This window comes from Ixodes scapularis, unplaced genomic scaffold, assembly GCF_016920785.2.
Source record: "Ixodes scapularis isolate PalLabHiFi unplaced genomic scaffold, ASM1692078v2 PGA_scaffold12__126_contigs__length_90152505, whole genome shotgun sequence".
NCBI classification, from domain to species: domain Eukaryota; kingdom Metazoa; phylum Arthropoda; class Arachnida; order Ixodida; family Ixodidae; genus Ixodes; species Ixodes scapularis.
In genome coordinates this window covers 8,158,494-8,182,317 of record NW_024609838.1, presented here as the reverse complement: position 1 = coordinate 8,182,317, position 23,824 = coordinate 8,158,494, and the positions used below count along the sequence as shown (strand labels likewise).

The following is a 23,824-nucleotide window of genomic DNA, read 5'->3' as shown; positions in this document are numbered from 1 at the left end:
GTGCTGTCGGCATCGGGTACTACAAACGATGGCATCACCCTAAACCACGGTGCCCTAAACAGAAGGACATTGAGGCATTCTAGTGTAACTGTTTCTCGTTATATGCGTAAAGTCTTCCAAAAAAAACATGGGATGTAAGGGACATGAATGTACAAAGATCAAGAATGGCACGGATGTGTTCATATTGTATCCTTTGTTTTCTATAGTGTTCAGAGTGACGCATTTGCTCGACTCCACCTATGATACAATGATGCTTTTGGACCGCTCAGGGGGTTAGAGTGCCATCGATCGACCTGCGGATAGTCATGTTCGAGCGGTCTGAACTAGCTCCTATCATAAGGGCCGCCCACACTAGCGAGAAAACGCGCGTGGCACGCCGATCGCGGCAAGTAACAAAATGTCGCCGAAGCACAGTCAGCGCCACGAGCGCGTGCAGAGACACGCCCTTTATCTTCCCGCTTAACCGATTTATCGGCGCGCCGGGCGCGTTTTCTCGCTAGTGTGGGCGGCCCTTTAGTCAGCCGAGTGCAGCTTCAGCCGTGGTAAGTAGTGGTAAGGAGAAATTAGCGCCACAAGGCGCTAGTGGCAGAAAGGCGAACATACGTATGGTGCCAGACGAAAATAATTTGAGAAAGACGGCCAGATGGCGCCAGCACTGTTGTTAGCGTGCGCCCTCCTCGCCTACTCCTCCTCCTGTCTCCTTTTCGTTTTGTTTGTTGGATTGGTGCCGTCTGCTCGACCGGTGGCGTGCTGGCTGCTCGCCAGCACGGCACCAGTCGAGTGGGCGAACAAATGCGCTTCACGTGATATTACCAGCGCAATAAATCAATAAAACAAAGAGCGCGTTCATTGAAATGCATTTTTTTAATGAAAACCACTGAAGTGAGTTGTGGAGGACGCTGTGGACGCAGTCTTCGCCTCCACTTTGTGAGCAGCATTTGAATATCGTCACCGCAAAGCTCGATGACGCATTCCCGGGGATCGTACTGTTTCCATTGTCCCCACAGCTCCGTCATCAAATTTCGCGAAGGAGCAAAACGCTGCATGCTTTGGAAGGAGAGACTGAAAGAAAAGCTCGGCTTTCATCTTTTGAATTCCGCCGCGACGAAGACGCTTCTTGGTCAGTGGTGTTGCGTTTGAGTATTCTTGGGTACCACTAGTGCCAGGAAGCTGGTGTAAAGTAAGATATATTCCTACCCAATGTCGTTGCACAACCCCTTAAATCCTGAATGTCTTCTATTTGCGTGGCGACGGCAAAACAATGTTTTCGCCGATACTGAAAGTGACAAAATTCAAGATGGCGGCACCCTTATGAAAAAGGGCGTATACGATGGCCTTCGTGCTGACGCAACAGATGTTTCCGAAGCGACTATAACCCAAAAGCAACACAACACGATGATACGAAACTCTTGCATTGTCGTTTTATCTCAATATTCCTCGGGTCGGTTCTCTATCGACTAAATGGCCGTGACGCGTTCCTAGAGGCCCAGAACCGCCGGCCTGGGCGTAGTACTCCGCAAGGCGGCGACGCTGGCCTCTCTGTGCGTGAAGCTAAGGTAGATATGTTCCAGCGACGTATCCGTGATGTAGAAGTCCTGCAGCTTGAACGTCTTCTTGATCTTGGCCATCCTGCTGAACATCTCGCTCCACAGAAAGCTCACGTGGGTCATGCGAAATTCCAGGAGACCCTGCGGCAGGAAAGGTATAAACGAGGCATCGACGACAACGTCCTTTCCCAAAACATAAATAGATAATAGGGACCTTTAGCAAACCATTACCGTGTTCCGCGTACTGCACTACCGAAGCCTTTAAAGCATACCGCCCCTGTGATACCGGGACGGCGGGGCGCGCGCTTAACAGCATGCTTCAAACACACCGGTATAGCGCGTTACGTGGAACACGGTAATGGTTTGCTAAAAGTCCCCAAAATGGAAACGACTTCGATCTTTAAAGTCGTGTAATGCACGTAATGCTGTATTTAAATTGCGATCGTTACATTTGTTTAGAAAATATTAAACTGCCGTGTCGGCGAGAAAAGAACATATAGTTTGTGGGAGCGAGAGTTTGCCACCACGGCCAGAGGCCGCTGCCGGCCGCCCAAACTGGAGAACATCTGAGGGGCGCAACGGCGCACGTAGGACAGGCGCAGAAGCCTACAAAAGATGGCCCACAGAAGAGAGGAGACGGACTGTGGTCACGGAGGCGTGCAGTTCGAACGCTCCACCGGCGATGTCATACGATGTGACTTTAATAAATGTAGTTTCTCGTTTCGGAAGCCCCGGCTTCGTGTTGTTCCTCGCGGATGGGCATGCAGCAAGGCAACCCAACCTCAAGTTCACCAAATATCCTGTTAAATTTTTAATGGAAATTTCCGTGGTAAATTTATTAGAAAAATTGAATACATCCGTAAGTCACGTGACGTCAATTTTCTGGCAAAATTTAACCCTAGATAATGGATTGGTGTAAAGGTCACATAACATGAATTTCCTCGCCACATTTAGCCGGGTCATGGACGGACGAGCAAATATTTGTGCTTAAAAAGCTCTGTGAAAAAAAAAAAAAAAAACACTGCATGCTTTTAAATTTTATTTTATTGATGACTGAAAGCTCGTGTGCTCAAGCCTACGTTCGCGTCTTTGTGTTTCAACCAGCAAGCACAGGGATATTAGGCGCGTCCGCGACTTTGCTAGGCAACGTGCCCCTGGAGGCTCGAGTTAGGAGACCTCCTGCAGTTCGCAAAACGTTTTAGAGCGCAGCTCTTAGGCTCCTGTTTCCGGCTTGAGCGGCGTCGCTGTCGGCGTAACCAAGGTCACCCCAAGGTCACGTGACCCCCGAAGGTCACCCCAAAATCACATGACCCCTCCCAAGATCACCCAAGGTCACGTGTCCCCCAAGGTGACCCCCACGTGACTTCCACGTGACCCCTATCTGGTATGCAAGGCAATAAAATATCTGGTATCGGGTATGCAAGGCAATAAAATAAAACGTTTCAACCTGGAATATACGAGAACATATAAGTGAAGCAAAACAAGAGTGTCACTATCACGGATTTTTCCGGAACACCTTCCAGCGGCGTGAGAAGAGATCAAAACACTGATTTGACGCATAGCAGAAGTGACGAGAGATGGCTGCGCCGTTGAGAAAGAACTGTATACTTGAAAATTTTACGCGGTATAATATTTCGTTAAGTTTGAAATAAGAAGACACTACGTCGTAAAGTTCGATCGGCATAACAGGTTCAAATATACTATTCCAAAACTCGAAACGCCTCATCGCGGCAAACTGCCACGCTGTACATTGTGGGACTCAGTGCAAATCAAAATTCATACGCGCCCCGCTCCTGGCCCACAAGTTCCCAGAATGCAGCGCGCGCGGTGACAGATTAATGGAACTAGTGTTTGGCGAATGCCTATAGATGCGCGCCTTTCTAAAAAGGCACGATGTTTATCGCCTCATTCTTTCAGGGTTCTCACCTGACGGGACCATGAAATTATTTTTGAAATTCTTTCTCCTTCGCTTTCATTCTCAACTCAAAAGCGAAATAAGAAATGACGTGGTCGTGACGTGCTTGGGCGCCGGATGAGAGGAGTCTTAGCTTCCACTGTACTTTTTAAGCGCGCCATGGAACTTGTCATTCGCGAGTGATGATTAGTGTCTTTACGGCACTCGTTGACCACGAACGCGAATCCAAATATTCGTCAACGAATTGATTGTTGACAAGCGCACACGTCCAAGAGACGCAGTTTCCCTGTATAACACGTGAGCTGGGGTTCGGCTGATGTGCTTGGACACCGCGGATGCGTCACAGTGAAAAGGCGGAGAACTTTTGAAGGAAAGAAGGTCATATATATCCTTCTCTATTTCACATTTTCGCCCCGAAAAGCGCGGTTTCGGATTTCCCCCTTCGTGTACTAGCTTTGTCCCCCTAGACTTAGCAAAATCCCCATTCGAAATATTTTTACTCCAGACCAAAATCATTTCATGGTCCCATTAATCTACGTGCTTTAAGGATCCCATTGACCTCGATAATATTTGCGAGTCTTTTTGATTGTGTATAAATACTCCAGGCGTTATCAAAGTTCGTATATTGTGGACGAGTGCTCTTGCTTCGGTAGGAAAAACACGTTCCAAAACATACTTCAGCCAAGGCCGACGAGAGTTTGAGGAGGAAAAAAAAGAAAGAAATTGTGATGAAATATGTTTGGTCCGCACCTAATGCGTTTAAACCGGTTTGTTGATCCCTCCAATGTCTCAGAAAGTCCGCTCGCTCATGCTTTCAAAATCACACACAAAAAAGCAAAAAAAAAAAAAAAAAAAAAGTAGATAAGTTTTTTAGTGCATATTTATTAACGGTGTATTCTCGGCGTCCACTATGTTGCGCTACGTTGCCAAGGATACCGTGGCTTCCGCGGTGGTCTACACCTGTCAAAAGGGAGTTTTCGTACACCGCTTAGCGTTCCGTAACGAAGAAGTTGCTACTGCGCCTGCGCGCCGATAGCCTTGACGGTGGAGTTCCCGCCATCGTAGCGGGTTGCGGAGGGCCTTGCGGGACGGCGAAAACGATCTACGAAAACTCCCTAAAGATAGTTGCGCGACCGCGTTCGAACGAGGCTCAAGACGAGCCGTTTATTCTGTTGCAGCAGTGCGGTGCTACAGCACCGTGAATGCTACGCAAGTCTCGACGACGAGCCGATGCTACAAGCGCGAGCTCCGCGCTTTTTAGCGTCCCTGCCAAGCACGCGCGCTCGTGCAGGGCGGGCACTGTTCAGGGCCAGATGCTCGCGCTTGTAGCATCGGCTGAGTCTGGAGATAAGCTGAAACAAAATATTGGCAGCGAGATGTTCAGGTGGCGCCCTCTATATGGTTTCCTCTCGTGACGTCATTACCTCGCGAACCACACGTTCGATGGTGTTAGTAATTAGCATTGTGGAAGTTTGAAATTATTGAGCTTTGACACCAACATTGCCAACACCGTCAAAATTGAAATTCTTACATTACTCTTATTTCCGTGCATGAAAAATCCTTTGCTGACGTCACAGTCAGCATTCGGCCAATCATGGAAGGCCGATTACAGCGACGCTTTCGATCACTCACGTCGCCAATAGCACCGACGGCGACGAGTAAATAATAGTTTACTCAATGCGATGACGCCTGCAAGTGACGTCAACGTATTGCGCTCGTAGTAATTTCTACCTGTTCTTACAAAAAATAAACAATTCGGTTCCGGAAAGCGTGGGCTGCGAAAGGTACGCGCGCAGTGCCAAAGATATCCCAATGGCCGCTCATGTGAGGTCACTGCAAGCCGTCTACACAGGTACAACAAATGACGCTCGTAAAGAATGGGGCAATAGACTTTGTTCTACCCATCCTGTGTAGGGCCAAACCAACGAGGTAGAGGGCCTTAGAGCCATGAACTGGCAGCTGAAAGTGACCGCCAATTGGCCGCCACCATGTTGCACATTTTTGACCCCTAGACACGTGACCTTATAGTTTTACGTCGATTTTAACGTAGTACCGCGCACAAATAATTGCTTATTGGTCTTTAATAAGAGTACCGACGAGATTAGTGGTGTTTCGTTTAAGTCCGAATTGTGCTTTTGCGACAAAAACTCCCGCAGCTTTGCAATGCCTCCGCAAGATGTCGTCAATCGCAGTGCTGTATTTTGGGTTTTTCTCGGAGCTAGATACTGACCTCTGGGGCTAACTGTATAGAAAAATAGCTTATGTTTTTTACAACGATTGCAATACAAATATCGGCTCAGGTTTCCGTAGAAGCCTCAGGATTTCGTGCGGTCACGTGTGTAGTGGTAAAATATGTACAACATGGCGACAGTCAAGTGGGGGTCACTTTTGCATGGTGAACGAGATACCAGTTTATTGCCCTAAGCCCCTCACCCTAAGCCCCTCCACCTCGTTGAGTCAAACCCACCAAGAAAACCGAACGCTTTCGAAAACCTAAAACAGAAATCGGTGAATTGATTTTATCACGTTGGTACTTGTATGTATCCTTTGATTCAGGAAGTCGGTGGAGCTCGATTTAGTTGATTCGTTCTCCCATCGCTGTTATTATAGTGCAGACATAGTGAAGCGTTTGGGATTGCACCTAGATGGCTTTTACTTTAAGAAAATAATCTATTTACGCATTCGAAAAAGCCCCACCTCGTAGCTGTGGACCAGTTCGGCGTTCCTAAAATGGGCCTTGACGGCCCTTGCCACTTGCTCCTGGTAGGTCGCGTCCTGCTTCTTGTCCGGGTAGGTCTTGACGGTGATGGTGAAGCCTTTACCGAACTTTTTCTTGAGGTGCGGCAGCGAGCCCAGGCACTGCAGCCTGCCTTTGCTCAAAATGGCTATGCGGTTGCAGAGGAACTCCACATCCGTCAGGCTGCGTGCAGTGCGGACGATCGATACAGTCAGCCCCAAAGACCGGTGCAATGCGCGGGGCTTCTGAGCGGTTATGGTGCTTGAAACACGCCTCTGAATAGTATGTTTGCAGCGTCCTCTTTTGAGATCCTACGATCTCCGCCTTATGACGTCACACTTGTCTCATGCTGTGGCCTGTCTCGATTTCGGGGGTGGCACAGCGGCGCTGGTGGACGCAGCGGACGCCTGTTCTGCTGCAGATCGCTCTCGATTTTGACAATACACTGAGGATTCAGCAGCTAGGAGTCGGAATGGCGTGGCGACAAGCTGGGAGTTTTTGCCGAGACTTCTACGACCAACCCCCAGGATCGCGACATCCAACAGCGTGGCACGCCGGCTCCCCTGACGCAATTTGCTGCCACTTCGGGACAACTTTCGATGCGCGTGAGACGCTAAACTACACCACAGTAATCGGAGACGCCTTTCGGTCAGCATGGCATATCTGTTAAGGGAGGCGGCTGAGACGGCTGATGAAATCTATGATCTGGGAAGCGTGCGGGAGGGCGTAATGCATATGTGTATTATAAAGTGGGCTACAGTGTGTGGGGAAGGGTTTAGCCGGACCCCCCCCCCCCCCCCCCCCACACACACACACCAAACAAGAAATGCCACCGCCATTTATCTGCACCTATTTGCCTCTTCGGAAGAAACTGTGGAGTGCCTGTTACCTGTGAGATGTGAGTACAATAGACATCTTGGCTGCCCGCTGGAGGGCACTTATATAGTTGATAATTCTTTTGCGTGCCATGGTGCTAATGCCAACGTAGGGTTCGTCCAGCAGGAGGACTTGCGGCGTGCCGATCATAGACAGGCACAGAGACAACTTGCGCCTGTTGCCCGCACTGCAAAGGAACAGGGAACACCATCGCCGAGTTACAGTCACTCAGCATGTAATAGGCTGCTATGGCTAGTGTTGAGAGTTTTCATACTCGTACTTTACTTTTCAAATTTACTTTTTCTGGTACTTTCCGAATAAAGTAAAACTCCCTACTTCAAAGCAAAATCCCCATATTTGGTATTGTTAAATTTATACCATCAGCGAAAGAAAAACAATGTTCCGTGACCAGTTGACTTTATCCAGTATTCGACGCCATTCCCCCCCCCCCCCCCCCCCCCAAAAAAAAAAACAACAACAACAACAACAAAACGCTGTATAGGGGAATGAACCGGCAGCATAAAAGATTATTTAAAAATTTGTTGTAGTTTACTTTAAAATTACGTTGTATTTATATGTTTAGAGCACTTTACATTGTGCCCGGTGTACTTACTACCATTACTTGCAGTAAATAACCTCGTAATACTTCGTACTCTTCTTCAAGAACCTGTTAGATGTACTTTAATCAACGGTGACGCAACAGTAAGTCAATGCGTTTGTATTGACATTGTAACCATTCAAAATAAATAATATTTTCTTAATTTCTTTCTGAACATATTCGCGACAGCAAAGACAGAATTGTAATTCTAATCATTTTCGCCACAAAAAGAAATCATAGCTTGGACGCTGAGACAATACTGCTTTTGTGCGCAGATGTGAAACTTAAAAAACTCCAAGAAAGCAAAACTCCAAGCAGCACGCAAAGCGCCAACGGCGAGTACGGCATCGCAGTAAAACCTCACCCCCCCCCCCCCCCCCTTTACACTGGCGATGGACAGATAGAATATAAGACTAACGTGTCCGAGCTGTGTAGATGTCCGGGAGGCCTATAGAGCACCATTACAATGCTCCATAGGGAGTATTCACTGGACGCTACACCTGGAGTGCGCTGTTCAATGCGCACTCTCGGAACGAGCTCGCATTTGAAGGCTACAGAAACCGGCCATTCTGTTGGTCTTGAATGTACGTTACAAGAGCACTGTTGGAGCTCGTCGTTATACCTTGCGCTCAGGAGCCATGGGCACCAGTGGATAGCCTTCATAACCTTCTAGCCAGAGTCACACCGCTCATGCCTCATACAAGAGACACGGTGTTCGCCATAGACATGATGACATAATCATCTGTGGACGCGGCTCACATATGTTCGAAGCTTATTTCCTTCATACATATATGTATTCTTTGAACATGTCTGCAGGCAGTTCTCGTAGGACCAATCTGGCGAGACAGTCATACGAGGAAGGCCTCAGACAGTGTTTGCAAACTGTCTTTTGTACGATGCTCTAGCAGCGTGACCGTGGCCTAACAGATGTAACCCATGGAAGTCAAGCGTGAGGACGTATACCTGTACGTTCCCACTAGCTGCTCGGCGATGTCCTCCATGTTGAAGACCTCCAGCAGGACTTCAATGTAGTTGGTCGTGTCGGCGATGCCCTTGAGTTGACACTGGAGCACGAGCGTCTCTGTGCCTGTCAGAAGGTCCAGGACTCCGTCTCGTTGAGGACAGTAGCCCAGGTAGCTCTGGAACTGTATGCCGCCGCCATGCGGCGCAACAAAGAAAGGTTCACCACGGAAGGTGCGTCAACTGAAGAGGAACGGAGCAGGAAACGTAGAGGGCCCACGGACGAGAACATGGCATAGGCTTTTAACTGCTATACAAAAATGAAGGGTTGGCGTTTCCGGTAACGAGGGGAAAATAATGGATTAACGTACCAATTATTCGATTAAAGGGGTACGGAAACAAAAATTGAAATATTCAGATTTCGTTCGGAAATGAGTCAAGCACGACGTATAATAACCGTAAATGATAATCGCGCGTTTGTATTTTGACGATTGGCCATATTTTTCGTTCCAAACGGTGCACTCGAGCAAGCGCTCGAAGAGAAGCGAACGGAGAGCGCGATGCGTCATGGGATATCCGGCGCAAACAAAAACAGAAAGAAAAGATTTCCCGCGTTCGTGGAGTAGTAAGGCAGGCGTGGTTATGAGCTTTGCCCTTGGTGGCGTTGTCAGCGTTGTGATGGTGTCAATAGCGTCAGCGCGTTACAACCGAGCCGCTCGAAGTGCCCGTGGGGTGACGAGCGTGTGGCTGGCCCAAGGAGCACGTAGCTTCCACAAGACTGTCAGCTTAGGGCTGAACGAGGTGGGGAAAGCAACTTTTGTTCGAGTTTTGAGCGACGTGCTAATCTTCTAGGGGGAGAATGGCTATGTCCGGTTGCACGAACGAGGGTCCGAGAAAGAGGGGAGTCCTTCCTTTCCGCCTTCTTGAACCGTTTGGTACAATGCGCGACTTGTGAGTTGAGGAGGAAAGCTAAGAAGGAAAATGTTGAAATACCAAAGAGCGGCGTTGCTCCGAAGGAAACTGCTACGTCACGACTACGTAGCAGTTTCCACAACGTTGCTAGACTACCTCCCAAATAGGCTCCGCATGCATCCACCAGGTGCACATTGAAGATCGTTTATTTAGCTCTAAAATTAGTTTTCTTGTGCTTTTCAACGGAAGACTGGTGTCTTTGAGGTTAGGGTGCAACATGCAACACATTAAAGCCAGAAAATGAGCGCTGAAATTTCGTTTCCCTACCCCTTTAATGCATCATTTGACGTACCAATTTCTTAAGCTCTTTAACCAATCCAAAGCGGACCCTAGGTTCACAAAGAAAATGAATAAACACACACAGCGTTTATCCCCTCTTCTATGTGTTCATCAGGTTCGCGTTTTTATGTATAATCTTGAAGAGCATTGAGCTAGCTTGCTGCTGGCTATTCGTATCTTGCTACAAGGTTATCATACGCACTTGTGCCGCAGCATATGATAGTCCTGATATGAACAGGTAAAATACAAGAAAATATGCGACTTAGAAAAAATTATTTTTCTGTTCCTTTCTAAGTTATCATGGGCCTTTTCTTAGAGGGCGAAGGGAGTGGAGGGGGAAAGCGGAGGGGTACTTCTGAGTTATACCAAATACTTTACTAGAAATAATGCCTCCCACTCCGCTCATCTGCATAAGACAGTGCCTGCAGCACCAAATTATCTCCTAGTGGTTAGAGCGTTTCACTTCAGAGAGAACACATGCGTATGGCGCTATCCGCCTCCCAGGGTGAGGGTTACCGCCAGCGCACGTAGACATCGAGGTCAGACTGGCGCTAGAAGCCCATTACAGTAGATGGCGCCAGCCACCCTCCCAATTTGAAAGGAAATTACAGGCTGAGCCGCGTCCAGCCGTTCGAACTATACAGACTTTCCCACGCCAAGGGGATAGGATCTTCGCAGAGTGGGATGCATTTCCCTATACTCGACTAAGAAAATTGGGAAAAGTTTTTCCCGCAAAGCCCTCAACACTTTCCACTCGAGCAGAGTGAACTGTAGAGTGTACTTGACTCCTCTCCAAGGTTCGCTCTGCTGTAGCAGAAAGAGTGGAAGGCTTTGCGTGAGGAGCATGTCCTGCTTTCCGTAGCCATGTAGCAACGAAGTACGGTAATGCATCGGGTACTACGCACAGATCTGGTGTCCTTGACGACAGAGGAGGTGTTGATGCACGCATCGCCGCTGGCGGGCATGAAGTAGCCCGTGAGGATCCTGAAGGTAGTCGTCTTGCCGGCCCCGTTGACGCCCAGCAAGCCGAAGCACTCCCCGGTGCGCAATGTGAAGCTGAGCCCCTGCAGCACGGGCTTCTTCTCCCACCAGCCGTACGCCTTCGTCAGGCGGCTCACAAACATGATGGTCTTGTGCACCGGCGAGACAAGCGTCGAGGACGCTCCGCGAGACGACTGGCCCATGCCCTCTACCAGCTGATTCTCCCGGACCACGTCAGAATCTTCCTCCCGGTGCTGCAAAGTGTAAACCGAACGTGCGGCTCACCTTTTTATCGTCAACAGCCAGGGCAGATGGATACCGCTTGACCAGGGCATTTAATTCACTCGTTTCTGAACGAACGTGAACACCGTTATTAGTTGCCCGTTGCCACTTGGTTAAGAATATAATCATCGAAATGAAATTCTACAAGCGCAATGAGCGACAGAGAATGTCCCACGGACAATAGACACGAAAATAAGTCACACTGGGGCAACTTCAAAATGGCATCTAGGAATGGCTCTATTTAAGTGACCACGATGCTCATGTTCTATATTCTGTTTCACTTTTAGTCCAACCACAACCAAAGCTGCATTCCAGTAGAGCCAATCAAGCAGTACCACACGTCCATCATCAAGGAGCTCGTTGTCTTTGTAGATTCACTAGTAACCCTTCGACCAGTGACCCGCAAAAACAAAAGAGCGCAACACTTTGGCCTATTTACTGTACACGAATGGTTCAATCTGTGAGAGGAAATCCACAAACGCGATGAGCGCTGCGAGTTAGAAACTTTGGCGTTGCTTTTAATTTACTCCATCGAATTGCAGTGTCGACTGCCTAAAAAATAAAACGTTCTATGTTGAGTTTTTCTCTCTTTTTTTTATGCGAAAACTAATTGTTTTATGGAGCAAACCGGCATTATCAGCTTTTGAAGCCGCGCGCCAAACAGTACCTAAATTCCCTAGTCCCAATGGAACGAAGCCTGTAGTCTGTGGCAGCGATTTGGGCTCCCATTGGCTCGCGCGAGTCATAGTTTCAAAAAACGCCACCCCATGGCGCTGTGGGTCCCGCGCATTTACTGGCATATTACTATAACTGGTGGAAAAACATGACTTAGTTTTATGTAATACCAGTCAGAAGTGTGACGGGCACATAACTTGGGAAACTGGCAATCTACATTCAACTATAGATTACGTACTCATGTCACACAAAATATATGGTAAGTTACAAGTAGTGGAAATAGATGAAGAAGGTTCCAAAAGTCTTGGTAGTGATCACAAACGTATTAAGCTGAATTTTGCCAGAGAAGTAAATGCTGAAACTAGACAACATAATTCAAAGCAATCTTTCTGCAGCGACAAAGAGGTGGAAATAGTTGTTGAAAGAATAAAGGCAGCAGTTTCAGGGCAACAGTATACAGATTGGACCTATGAGAGGGCTTTTTGCTCTAGAACTAGACAAAGTTCAGAGTAAACGAAAGGGGAAGCAAGGACATAGACCAAAAAGCTGGTGGGACAAAGAAGTGAAGCAAGCGATACAAAAACGTCAGGAAGCCTCTAGAGAACACAGGTATTCCAAGCGTAGTGGGGAGTCCGAAACGGAAGTAATAAGAAAATGGGACAATTTTATAACATGTCGCCGAGAGGCATCCAGTTTAATCAATGCGAAAATTCAGAGAAAAGGTGAGGAATGGATGAGTAATGTAAGTAAGAAGGATAGAAACGCTGCCATGACGTTTTGGGAGCACTTGAACTCACTCGGTGAAACGACGCAAGCTAGACAGAGGTTCATACTCTCGCATCAGGGAGATCAATTAAAGGGAGATGATGCGATACAATATATAGGAGCAGTGATGGAGGAGAAATTTTGGGAACGGGTACATGTGGAAGATAGGAGAACCGAAGGAAGTAGCAGTCCAGTTTGTGACATCGCGTATTTTGGACAAAGAGAATGGGAAAAGGCGGAACGAAGAGTCCCTAGTGGCACGTCGACAGGCACAGATGGTATCCCTGTCAAGCTGGTGAAGAATTTGGGTCCTAAATCTAAGGCAAAACTAAGGGAGGTGAGTACCATGATAACAAAAGGAAATATTCCAGATGAATGGAGGCTTAGTAGGATGAGTATGATATATAAGGGAAAGGGAGATAAGTCTGACATTAGGAATTATCGTCCCATAACCGTGACACCGGTTATTTACAGGCTGGTACTGCAGATTATAAAAAAAACAGACTGGAGGAGTGGGTAGATTGCGAGGGCATACTGGGCGAGTTACAGAACGGGTTTCGGAAACAAAGAAGGTTGGAGGACAATATATTTTCTCCGACACAGTGTATAGAAATAGCGCAAAAAGAAAACAGACAGCTCTGGCTGGCATTTCTGGATATCAAGGGTGCCTATGACAATGTGAACCAAAGGAACCTGTGGGACATAATGGAGAGCTTAAACCTAGATGAAGGACTAACAGCACTATTAAGGAACATTTACAAAGATAACAAGGTGATTATAACATGGGAAGAAAAGGCGACAGGGAAAATAGAGATAAGACGAGGCCTTAGGCAGGGGTGCCCGTTATCGCCTTTGCTGTTTATGTTGTATCTGATAGGATTGGAGGATAGACTAGAGAAGAGTGGGCTTGGATTCGACCTTTCTTACTGTAAGCTAGGCCAAAAAATTCAGCAATCCTTACCGGGATTGATGTATGCGGATGATATCGTACTAATGGCTAACAACACGACAGAGTTGCAGGAATTACTGAGCATCTGTGATAGGGATGGAGAGGAATTAGGTTTAGAATTCAGTAGCGAAAAATCAGCAGTCATGATTTTTAACGAGAATGAAGTTGAGAGGCTGAAGATACAGAATATTACAGTTGAGAGAGCTAGTAAATACAAGTATCTAGGAGTATGGATATGTAATGGGGCAGAATATCTCAGAGAGCATGAAAAGTATATAATAGGTAAGGGTAACAGAAATGCAGCTGTAATGAAAAATAGAGCACTTTGGAATTACAAAAGGTATGAGGTGGTGAGAGAGATTTGGAAAGGGGTCATGGTGCCTGGCTTGACTTTTGGAAACGCAGTGCTATGCATGAAATCCGAAGTGCATGCGAGACTAGAAATAAAACAGCGCGGAGTAGGTGGACTGGCTTTGGGGGCACATTGCAAAACGCCAAACCAGAGAGTACAAGGAGACATGGGACGGGCGTCATTTGAGAGCAGGGAAGCGGTGAGCAAGATAGAATTTGAGGATAGGTTGAGGCAAATGGGTGGGGAGCAATGGGCACGAAAGGTTTTCAGCTATTTATACAGGGGTGTGTAGACACAAAGTGGAGACAGCGCACTAGGAAATTAAGAGGAAAGTTTTTGGGCTATAGCGAAGATACGGAAGAGCAAGTCTCAGTTAAGAAGAAAGTTAAGGCCACAGAAAGAAATCGGTGGCTAGAGGGAATGCAGACAAAGACGGCTCTGGAAAGCTATAGATTAAACAAAACAGTTATTGCCAAAGAAAGCATTTATGACAATTCTAGGGGAAGCTCATTGTTGTTTGAGGCGAGGACGGGTGTTCTGCGAACCAGAACATACAGAGTGAAGTACCAGGAAATGAATACAGTGTGCACTGCTTGTGGAGAGGAGGACGAGACGTCTGAGCACTTCATACTCTACTGTAAAGGGCTTCACCCTATGCCTACCGAAGACAACATAGATTTAATAAAGTCATTGGGTTTTAGAGACAGCGAAGGGAGAGTGGATTTCAAGACTGTAGAGATTACCAAGCAAAGATTAAGTGAATGGTGGCAGAAATCGAGAGAAAGCTAGGTATTTTCTTCTTCATTGATGGCAAGGGGGTTTCATAGCCTCTCTTTTTTTGCGCTGCGGAGTGAATATAGATTTCACGTTTAAATATTCTAAGCTTTAATGGTACAACAAAATGGCTAGGTGGCGTAAGCTACCGCCCGATCCAAAGGGCTCAGCCGTATTCATTCATCCATCCATCCATCCATCCATTTTCTTATTAACTGATGGCAAGGGGGTTTTATAGCCTCACTTTCTTTGCAGTGCGGAGTGAATGTAGTTTTCACATTTAGATATTCTAAGCTTAAATGGTAAAACAAAATGGCTAGATGGCGTAAGCTACCGCCCGATTCAAAGAGCTCAGCCGGATTCATCCATCCATCCTGTAAAAGGAACATGGCGGCGCGCGCTCGGCCGCTTGTGCTCCTCTCGACGCCGACGAACATGGCGGCGCCTCCAGCATCTACATCGTCGGCGGCCGCAACCTCGGCAGTGGCGAAACGTACTCGTCCACGCAAGTACACCGCAGACGGACTAAAGAAGCGGAATAACGCAGCATAACGAGCGAGGAGGTTGGCAGCGAAATCCACAATCGTTGTCAAGTCTCCGAATACACGGCAGTCGGAACGAGCAGAGGCGAACGCGCTAGGAGACAGAACAAAGCCTTTCGAGAGCGTGAGGCGCAAGCAGTTCAAAGCGTCTCAGGCGGCAAGAGGACGATGCCCTTTGTCCGCGTGATATATCACGTGACCCCTTGTATATCACATGGGTTTACATGCTTAGTGATGCCGAAGATTCAAGGTTGTCCGGCTATGTCACTGTTTCGGTTTCGGTTTACGATTATGGGTAGAGTAAAATTGCTCGAAAAATATTTTATTTTTTGCGAAACAAAGGATTGGGGATTGATTCTGAGTGCTCCTCAAAGCAAAATGGGCGACTATCTCAAAATTTTTAAAATTGAGTGAAGCTGCCCCTTTAAAGGCTAGCTTCCCCAGTTTCGTGTCCGTCACTAAATAAATGTTGACACAAAACTCTGGACAGCTCCCGCCATCTATGAGCGACGGCGGCAGCCAGACAAACGGCTTGACGGTTGTTTGGTTGCCGCAGTCGCTCATAGATGGCGGCAACCTTTCCAGCCTTTCCACTATGGTTTCCACCAGAGTGGAAAGGCTGAATTTCTCTACGCTTCGTCCTAGAAGTCGTCCTCGAGGTCGTCTTAGAAGTCCTCCTCGAGGTCCTCCAAGGAGTCCTCCTTGAGGTCCTCCAAGGAGTCCTCCTCGAGGTCCTCCAAAGAGTCCTCCTTGAGGTCCTCCAAGGAGTCCTCCTTGAGGTCCTCCAAGGAGTCGTCCTTAACGTCGTCCTAAACTCCGTCCTCTAGGCGTCGTCCTCGAGGTCGTCCTTGAGACCGTCCCAAAATAGTACAGCTTCGCTGCTCTTCCTTCTTCACCAAAGAAGGAAGAGGCTATATTTTTATCTTGTGTGTGCGCGTGTGCGTGTGTGTGTTTGTGTCTGAACAGCGCCATTTTTAGTACTACAGCGCTTCCTGGAGTGCGTCGGAATCTGCAGCCGCGCTGGGTTGGGGCGGAAGCTGCCCTTTTCCACCTGCCATTGACGTGCAAAAGTGACTGTGTCCGATAAAATACAGTTTTATAATCACCATTCGTTTGCCCCAACCCAGCAAGGAGGAAAGCGCGAGTGCCAGCCCTTTTCCACTTCTCTCTCGCCCTCTTTTAGCAATGCGATCTGGCTGACCGAGTTAAAATACCAGGGACCAAAATTTCCTTGTGTAATAACATTTTCTGAAAGAATAATCCCACAAAATAATAATTGGGTTGTGTGTGTGTTTATACAGCCTAGAACTTGGTCTGCCTCACAGGGGCGACGAGTCTCCCAGCTGTAGATGAAAAATTTAGCCAGTGCGGTGCAACCGCTAGCCTGGAGTCTTTAACGTGCATCACGTTAAGTTCTGAGGTTTTTTTTTTAACTTTAAAGAAGTGTTTAAACGTTTAAAAAAAATAGTGTCCTTCGTTTCCTTTTTTTTTTTTTTGCCTTTTTTTTTTTTTAAGGCGTTACAAATGACGACGACGCTCTGGTTTAGCCCTGTTCCATTGGCCTCACCCTGGACGGTGTCGGGGTCAGGCTGGAGGCGGCGCTGAAGGAGGACTTCTCCTTCGGCGCGCTGAGTATGCTCTCGGTCCTGTACACCCAGCGCGACTCGAAGAACAGGAGCACGAGGAAGAGGACGCAACCTTCAACGGCCAGCGTGACCGCTTCGTAGAAGGCCGAGTAGTGGTGCGCCGACAGCGGCTGGATGAGGATGTGCTCGAAACGCTGGTGTTCAGGCGCTGAGAGAAACGGCACGAACGACACACTGTCACGAAAACGACGAGCACATAACCGAGGAAGAACAAAAGGGACGGTGCAACGATAGCCTGTGGGAATGTTCTCTCTTTACACGAGCTGCCTTGCTCTACAGTGGGGCACGAGCATACTCACAAGCAACGCCCTTGACCAAGAAATCTTTTTGTTGCGGTGTAATTTCGAGCATAAAAGCGAACGTTTTCTTTCAGTCTCCCTTTCGTGAAACATGACGACAAAGTTTTAGGTCGCAGTTTTGGCATAGTCCCCCCAGTGACCGATAGTTTACTACGTCTCATAGATTGGACCTTAGTATTGCGTGAGCACTCGACCTGGTCTCACGATGATCAATGGCTCTACAAGCATTCGAGTACTGGCTCGTGTCCTATCGCGGCCATTACGACCACAGTCGAATTATATTACCAATGTCTCGAACTCGGCGCGTGTCCTGTGCTTTTCCAACCCCAGCGCGGGACTATTATTAATACTGGCGGCATATAATCGGCTCAAGATCGCGTGGCCGCCTAGTCTAACTACAAGTTAAGAAAAAAAAAAAAAAAAAAAAAACGTTGCACACATTTTTTTTTTTTTTTTAACTACATTTGCGAATACTATTGCACGAGGAGAGAAACTGGCAGTTTGATACTTTAGACCGATATCACGGAGAGACAAAACCAGGGAGCGGGATGGCCATAAAACACGTTTTTTAGTGTAAAGGGCCACCCACACTAGCGAGAAAACGCGCGTGGCACGCCGATCGCGGCAAGTAACAAAATGTCGCCGAAGCACAGTCAGCGCCACGTGCGCGTGCAGAGACACGCCCTTTATCTTCCCGCTTAACCGATTTATCGGCGCGCCGGGCGCGTTTTCTCGCTAGTGTGGGTGGCCCTTAAAGGGCCACCCACACTAGCGAGAAAACGCGCGTGGCACGCCGATCGCGGCAAGTAACAAAATGTCGCCGAAGCACAGTCAGCGCCACGAGCGCGTGCAGAGACACGCCCTTTATCTTCCCGCTTAACCGATTTATCGGCGTGCCGGGCGCGTTTTCTCGCTAGTGTGGGTGGCCCTTAAGACTTGTCAAATTATGAGGTGCTGGAGAAAAGCAGCCTTCTGCGTCAAACCCTTTTTTCGAACTCGTTTTGTTCGCCCTCCGCTCATTGAAAAGCATTCGCGAAGGGCCTCAGCACGCACCTCGTATCGCTGCGGCGCAGCGTTAACCAAATGTTGAAGATTTTTTCGAAGCGGTATATAACCAAAGTGCAAAAGTTATTAGAATGAATTTCGAAGTGCGAAAGCATTTATGAGCGAACCCTACACACTTTCGTGCTCATGGCTGCAACCGAGGAAGCAGCTGGCACGCATGTGTTACAAACTATACTTTAATATTTTATACAGCTGGTTACCCTGCCGAGGAATATAATATGATATATTAGCCTCTGAAAGTAAAATACCGTTATTAAGGGTATTTTATGTTTATATCTATAATAATATATCGACATAGTAACCCCACTGAAAAATATAAAAAAGATCACCCATACAATTCACACCCACTATTACCGTACGAGAGACGCTTATGAAGAAAAGTCTGAAAATTGGGCAGTTTCACCTGCGAAGGTTACAATTTGAAGTGGTTCAAAACATTATCCCGTGTCTTGTGCACATATTATACACATAAAACACAAAAAAGTGGCGGTACAGTGCGCCACATCAATTTAATTAAACAATCGCCAATTTACAATTATTATAAACGGGTGACAGACAACAGTATCATTTATGTTCCATCTGACAAAAAAAGAATTTATGGTAGACAACCATGACCAATGATAAAATGTATATATTATTTTTTTTTTTTTTTTTTAAATTGCACATAAAATGAAGTTACATAGTCGTTTCATATGATATTAGGGGGTCTAGGTTGTATGTGTACACCATAGAGTTATTATAATGTACGCTAGAGGTTCAACTGGCGCTAGTGTCCATGCGACTTCCGGAGGCAAAGTGAAGCAGACAGAAACCAGTCTACTTTTGCGGTGCTCCTGTGCATTCCTATAGCAAAACGCGGGCGCATTTTGTCTCTTTACGGGGAAATAAAATAGAACACTTCTGTAATTTTGGTCGTACCGAATATTACGTGCTTTTATCAGCATTGTAAAAGTTTAATTGCTTTAGTTAGCGCATTTTTCTTCATCACTGAACGATGATTAACTTCGCTATATTTCAGGCTCATACCTCTGTTCCACAGCAGGTGTGTAAACACAAGCGACGATTATAGGCAAAATAACAATCAAAAGGAATATAGAGTGTGTTCAAGGCTTCCCAGCATTCCGGTGACGCTTATTGCTAATATGTCAGTCCTGTATATATAAAAATGACCCCGTCGTGCATCTTTACGAGCGGTTAAAATCATTCAAAACGTAGACTAAAGTATGTTGGCTATGAAAGGTGTCTCCTTTTATTATTTTCTCTGCTGGGCAGCCTTTATCGGGCACTTGTTATCAAAAATTTCGAGCGTGCGGGTGATGTTTTGAACGTAGAACAAGCATATTCGCACAGAGACGAAAGAATAAAGCAGTACTCATTGAAAATAGGACTATATTACGTGGCCTTCAATTATTTTGATTGTACATGCACAGGAAGTTACTGATCCATGTTACTACGTAGTTCTTGCCGTCTTTCTTAGTTTTCCAGATGTCTTTCGGTCGTTTGGCCCGTATATCTCCGATATTGAAAAGCGCCGACGTCGTGTTAGCGCTAACCGTGTTCAGCATTGCACATAAATACCTGTAAGAAGACGTTTTAGCACTGTTTTTAATGCAAGTAATATTTCGTCTGCCTGACTGAGAAATGTGCGAAGCCACTTGCACAAATATTTGGGATATTTGCTCTTATAATCGAGCGCAAGGAGAAAATGTACTCACTTTTTGCCATAGAAATGCATTACCGGAAGTCAGTCTTCGACTAGTTGCTACCTGCTTTCATTTCCCGTAGCACACTAGCGCCAGTTGAACCTCTACCGTAAATTACAATAACTTTATGGTGTACGGTGCCAGGAACGCATCTCCGACTGGTGTGTTTATAGCATCCAAAAATGATGACGTCACCAAAGTGTCATGCTGTCATCGGACGCGATCCTGGCGGCGGCACAGCGGTGGTGGTAGAAGCGGCAGACGACTGTCCTGCTACAGGACGCTTTCTATATTTCGACAGTTCACGGAAGCTTCAGCACGACGACGGCGACACTCACGCTACCTCGTGCTTTCTTCCGGAACTTCTACGCTCGACCGCCAGGATCGCGACATCCGACGGCATGACACTCCAGCTTTTTTTATGAGGTGTTTGTTGCCACTTCGGGTTCACTTTTGATGCATAGGCGGGCTAGGACATTAAACTCACCTGTCAAAGACGCGTTCAAGTCACTGCAATATGTGTGCATATAAGTTTTTCTTTTCTTTTTAATAAGCAAGAAACACTTGAACTGTACTAATACGCCAAAAAATGTCGTTGGTCACAGGAGGCCCGTCTGGAGGAAATATACAGTTAGATAAACAAAAGTTACAGGAAGATTTATTAGTAGATTCTCCATGAACCCGTTTGCATGACGCTTGTAAACGCCACACACATCCTTTTAGAGCGCAGCTCTTAGGGGCCCGTTCCCGGCTTGAGCGGCGTCGGCGTCGCCGTCGCCGACGGCGTAAGCAAGGTCATCCCAAGGTCACGTGACCCCTCCCCAAGGGTCACGTGGCCCCAAGGTCACGTGACACCCAAGGTCACGTGACTCCCCAAGGTCACCCAAGGTCACGTCACCCCTCCCCGAGGGTCAGGTGACACCCAAAGTCACGTGGCTCCCCAAGTCATGTGACTCCCGGGGTCACGTGACCCCTTATGACGTCATCAGTGACGTCAGTGATGACGTCACCGGTATCCGCATCGTCATCATCACTGATAACGTCATCAGTGACGTCACTGATGACGTCACCGGCATCCGCATCGTCATCATCACTGATGACGTCACCGGCATCCGCATCGTCATAATCACTGATGACGTCATCAGTGACGTCACTGATGACGTCATTGGTATCCGCATCGTCATCGTTACTGATGACGTCATCGGCATCGTCATCGTCACGTGACCCCCTAGGTCACGTGACCCCCACCCAAGGTCACTTGACCCCCCAGTACCCTTCCCTCCTCCTCCTCAAGAGCTGCGCTCTAATTCAGCGTTACAAGGAGTTGTAAACGGCTTTCACTTTTTTAGAGCGCAGCTCTTAGGGGCCCGTTTCCAGCCTGAGCGGCGTCGGCGTCGGCGTAACCGCGCCCCTCCCTCCCCTCCTCCTCCCCCTCCTCCTCCCCTCCTGCTCCTCTTCCTCCCCCTCCTTCTCCTCCTCCCCTTATTGTGTAGTATGGTCCGGGCGGGTCACGTGACCTCGGGGGGAGGGGGTCACATGACCCGTTTCCAGCCTGTGCGGCGTCGGCGTTGGCGTCGGCGTCGGCTTCACCCCTCCCCCTCCTCCTCCCCCCGCTCCTCCTCCTCCCCCCTCCTCCCCCGCCCAGGTCACGTGACCCCGGGGGGTGACTCCCCTCCCCCCGCCGGTCACGTGACGGCCCGCCCAAGGTCATGTGATCCCGTCCCCTCGAGGTCACGTGACCCCCCGGACCCCTGCCCTCCTCCTCCTCCCCCTCCTCCTCCTCCCCTCTGTCTGGTTCGGGGGGTCACGTGACCTCGGGGGGAGGGGGTCACATGACTTCAGCGGCGAGGAGGAAAGCAGTACGAAGGTGGAGGAGGGGGGAGGAGAGACGAGGAGGCGGAGGCGAGGGGAGGGGAGGAGCTTGAAGGACGAGGAGGTGGTAAAGGAGAGGGAGGGGGAGCAGGAGGGGAGGAGGACTAGCAGGCATGATCACGAGGGAGGAGGAATATACCCTCCACTCCTCCTCCTCAAGAGCTGCGCTCGAATTCGGCGTTACAGGAAGTTGTAAACGGCTTTCACTTTTTTTTTGGGAAACGCTCACTCTGACCCCTTCACTTTTTTTTGCGGCTTTCTCTTTTGCTTCCTCCCTTTTTTGCTGCCTCTTTTTGGCACCGTTACAGGGTCGTTGTTAGCGTTTCCCAAAGGGGGACATGTTTGAATTTTCCCCAAGGTTCATGCTAACGGATTTATCAAATATCCACCAATACATCTTCCTGTAATTTGTTTTGCACCTTTTTTTTGTACTCGGCCTGTCAGAGTACGTCGACGCCTTTGAATACGGTCATCCAAATCACTCGAGGAAAGAACCACATCCATACAACTTGTGGAATGAACCGCATCGATCGTTTTAATAAAACACACATCATAGCTAGGCACCGCCACTACGGACACCCAAAGTGAAGAACAACCGGCGACGGCAGAGCGTCAACTGAGCAAGCCCGCAGTCCACCGCGCCGCCGCGCGACACGTCTTAGATAACAAGGTTGTAGTGCTAAATGACATGACGTCAAAAGCAAAGGCCAATGCTGGGCACAGGTTGGACACGACGATTGCGTCAACGTTCGGCTCAAACTTGACTCAAAGCCGAGCGCAGACGCAGAACACGTTTCCAATCTGTGTCGAGCATTGGCCTTCTCTGATCAAGCCATCCCGTCCAACACTGTTGCTTTGTTATCGAGGAGGTGTTGCACGGCGCCTCCTTCTCTTTGGCTCCGCGCCAGCTGTGCACGTGACTTTGCCGAAAACGGAAGGGCTAGTTCTGAAGAAAACCCGGCGGTGTCTGTCAGTTTGTCAGCGCCGGGGAGATAGAGAGGGGTTGAAGCATGTCACATCAGCAGTTCGGAGCAATAGGAGCGTCGCACACGACGGACGAACAAAAAACACCGCCAGGATTTTTTTTAAACGAGCATTTTATTGTTAATGTATTAAAAACGAGTCAATCGGTTCTAAAGGCTATAGATCTCATGGACGCCGACGAGAAATATTTACAGAATTTTCATAGCAGTTTCTGACCAGTTCAATAAAGAAAAGCTTACGCAGTAAAAGACGACACAAAACTTCTATCGTGTTAAAACGACAATGAACGCAGCGATTTCTGCGCAGCGTTACGGTTCACGTGCAGCGAGCACGTGAACACCACTTTGCCAGGCTTGCAATTGCACGTGCTTGCCCGCACGAGCAGAGACACAGCGGCGCCTGTTTGCGATCGTCTACTTTTCGCGTGTTAACGCCTTTGTGGGAATATATTCTCCTCGAAAATAACTAGAAACAATCTAAAAAAAAGAAGTTAATTAAATCATCCGAAAATAAAAACAAACCACGTTTCGAGGAAAAAAAATTATGCATTATTTAGTGGATCTTCCGAGTGTAAGTGTGAATCTCACTCTCGCAGCAGAGCTTGAGCGCCGGTTTGAAGTCGATGGCATGCGTGTTGCAGATGCGTTCGAGGTCCACGCCACCCATGCGGCAAATGGCGTTCTCCCTGCTCAGCTGCAGGATCTTGGTCATGCCGCGGGAGTAGGAGAAGGAGGGCACCAACCGCATCACTTGCAGCATCGTCTCCAGAGCCACGATGAGAAAGGGAGCCTTCAGGTTGTGCGAGAAGTGCTCCATAAACACGGTCACCAGGCTGCCAAGGAGCGCTGCGAACGCAGGACCACATTCAACGCCGGCTAACGCATAGACCTGTAGCTCTCAAGCTTTAAGCGGCCACCCCTGGTGAGAAAAGTCTGATGTATTTCTACGTCACGTATCGGTTGAGCGTCGTGTAGCGTTTGTTCAAACCTTTTGCTATAGTGCCCGTGGATGGGCGCTGAGGGTCAATGATACGCTAGTTTGCACCGTTAGG

The 23,824-nt window shown here is 48.0% G+C and overlaps 1 protein-coding gene across 1 annotated transcript; it reads right to left on the bottom strand.

Moving 5' to 3' along the window:
- Nucleotides 1-1,478: 1,478 nt before the first annotated feature.
- LOC8028383 (phospholipid-transporting ATPase ABCA3-like) lies at nt 1,479-23,484 on the bottom strand. Its single transcript, XM_040504146.2, has 7 exons — nt 23,361-23,484; nt 16,772-16,998; nt 10,790-11,119; nt 8,637-8,812; nt 7,089-7,262; nt 6,160-6,382; nt 1,479-1,688 (listed from the first exon to the last, which is right to left on the bottom strand). Exons 1-7 carry the CDS (start codon nt 23,482-23,484, stop codon nt 1,479-1,481), a joined length of 1,464 nt encoding a protein of 487 aa, XP_040360080.2.
- Nucleotides 23,485-23,824: the final 340 nt, after the last annotated feature.

Bases quoted from the DNA above. Each gene is read 5' to 3' on its own strand.
- LOC8028383 (XM_040504146.2), bottom strand. From the start codon at position 23,484: ATGACCAAGATCCTGCAGCTGAGCAGGGAGAACGCCATTTGCCGCATG. The intron at 11,120-16,771 runs GTGAGGCCAATG...TACACTTTGCAG, and splicing joins TGACCCCGACACCGTCCAGG to CACCGGGAGGAAGATTCTGA. The intron at 1,689-6,159 runs GTGGGGCTTTTT...TTCCTGCCGCAG, and splicing joins AACTGGTCCACAGCTACGAG to GGTCTCCTGGAATTTCGCAT.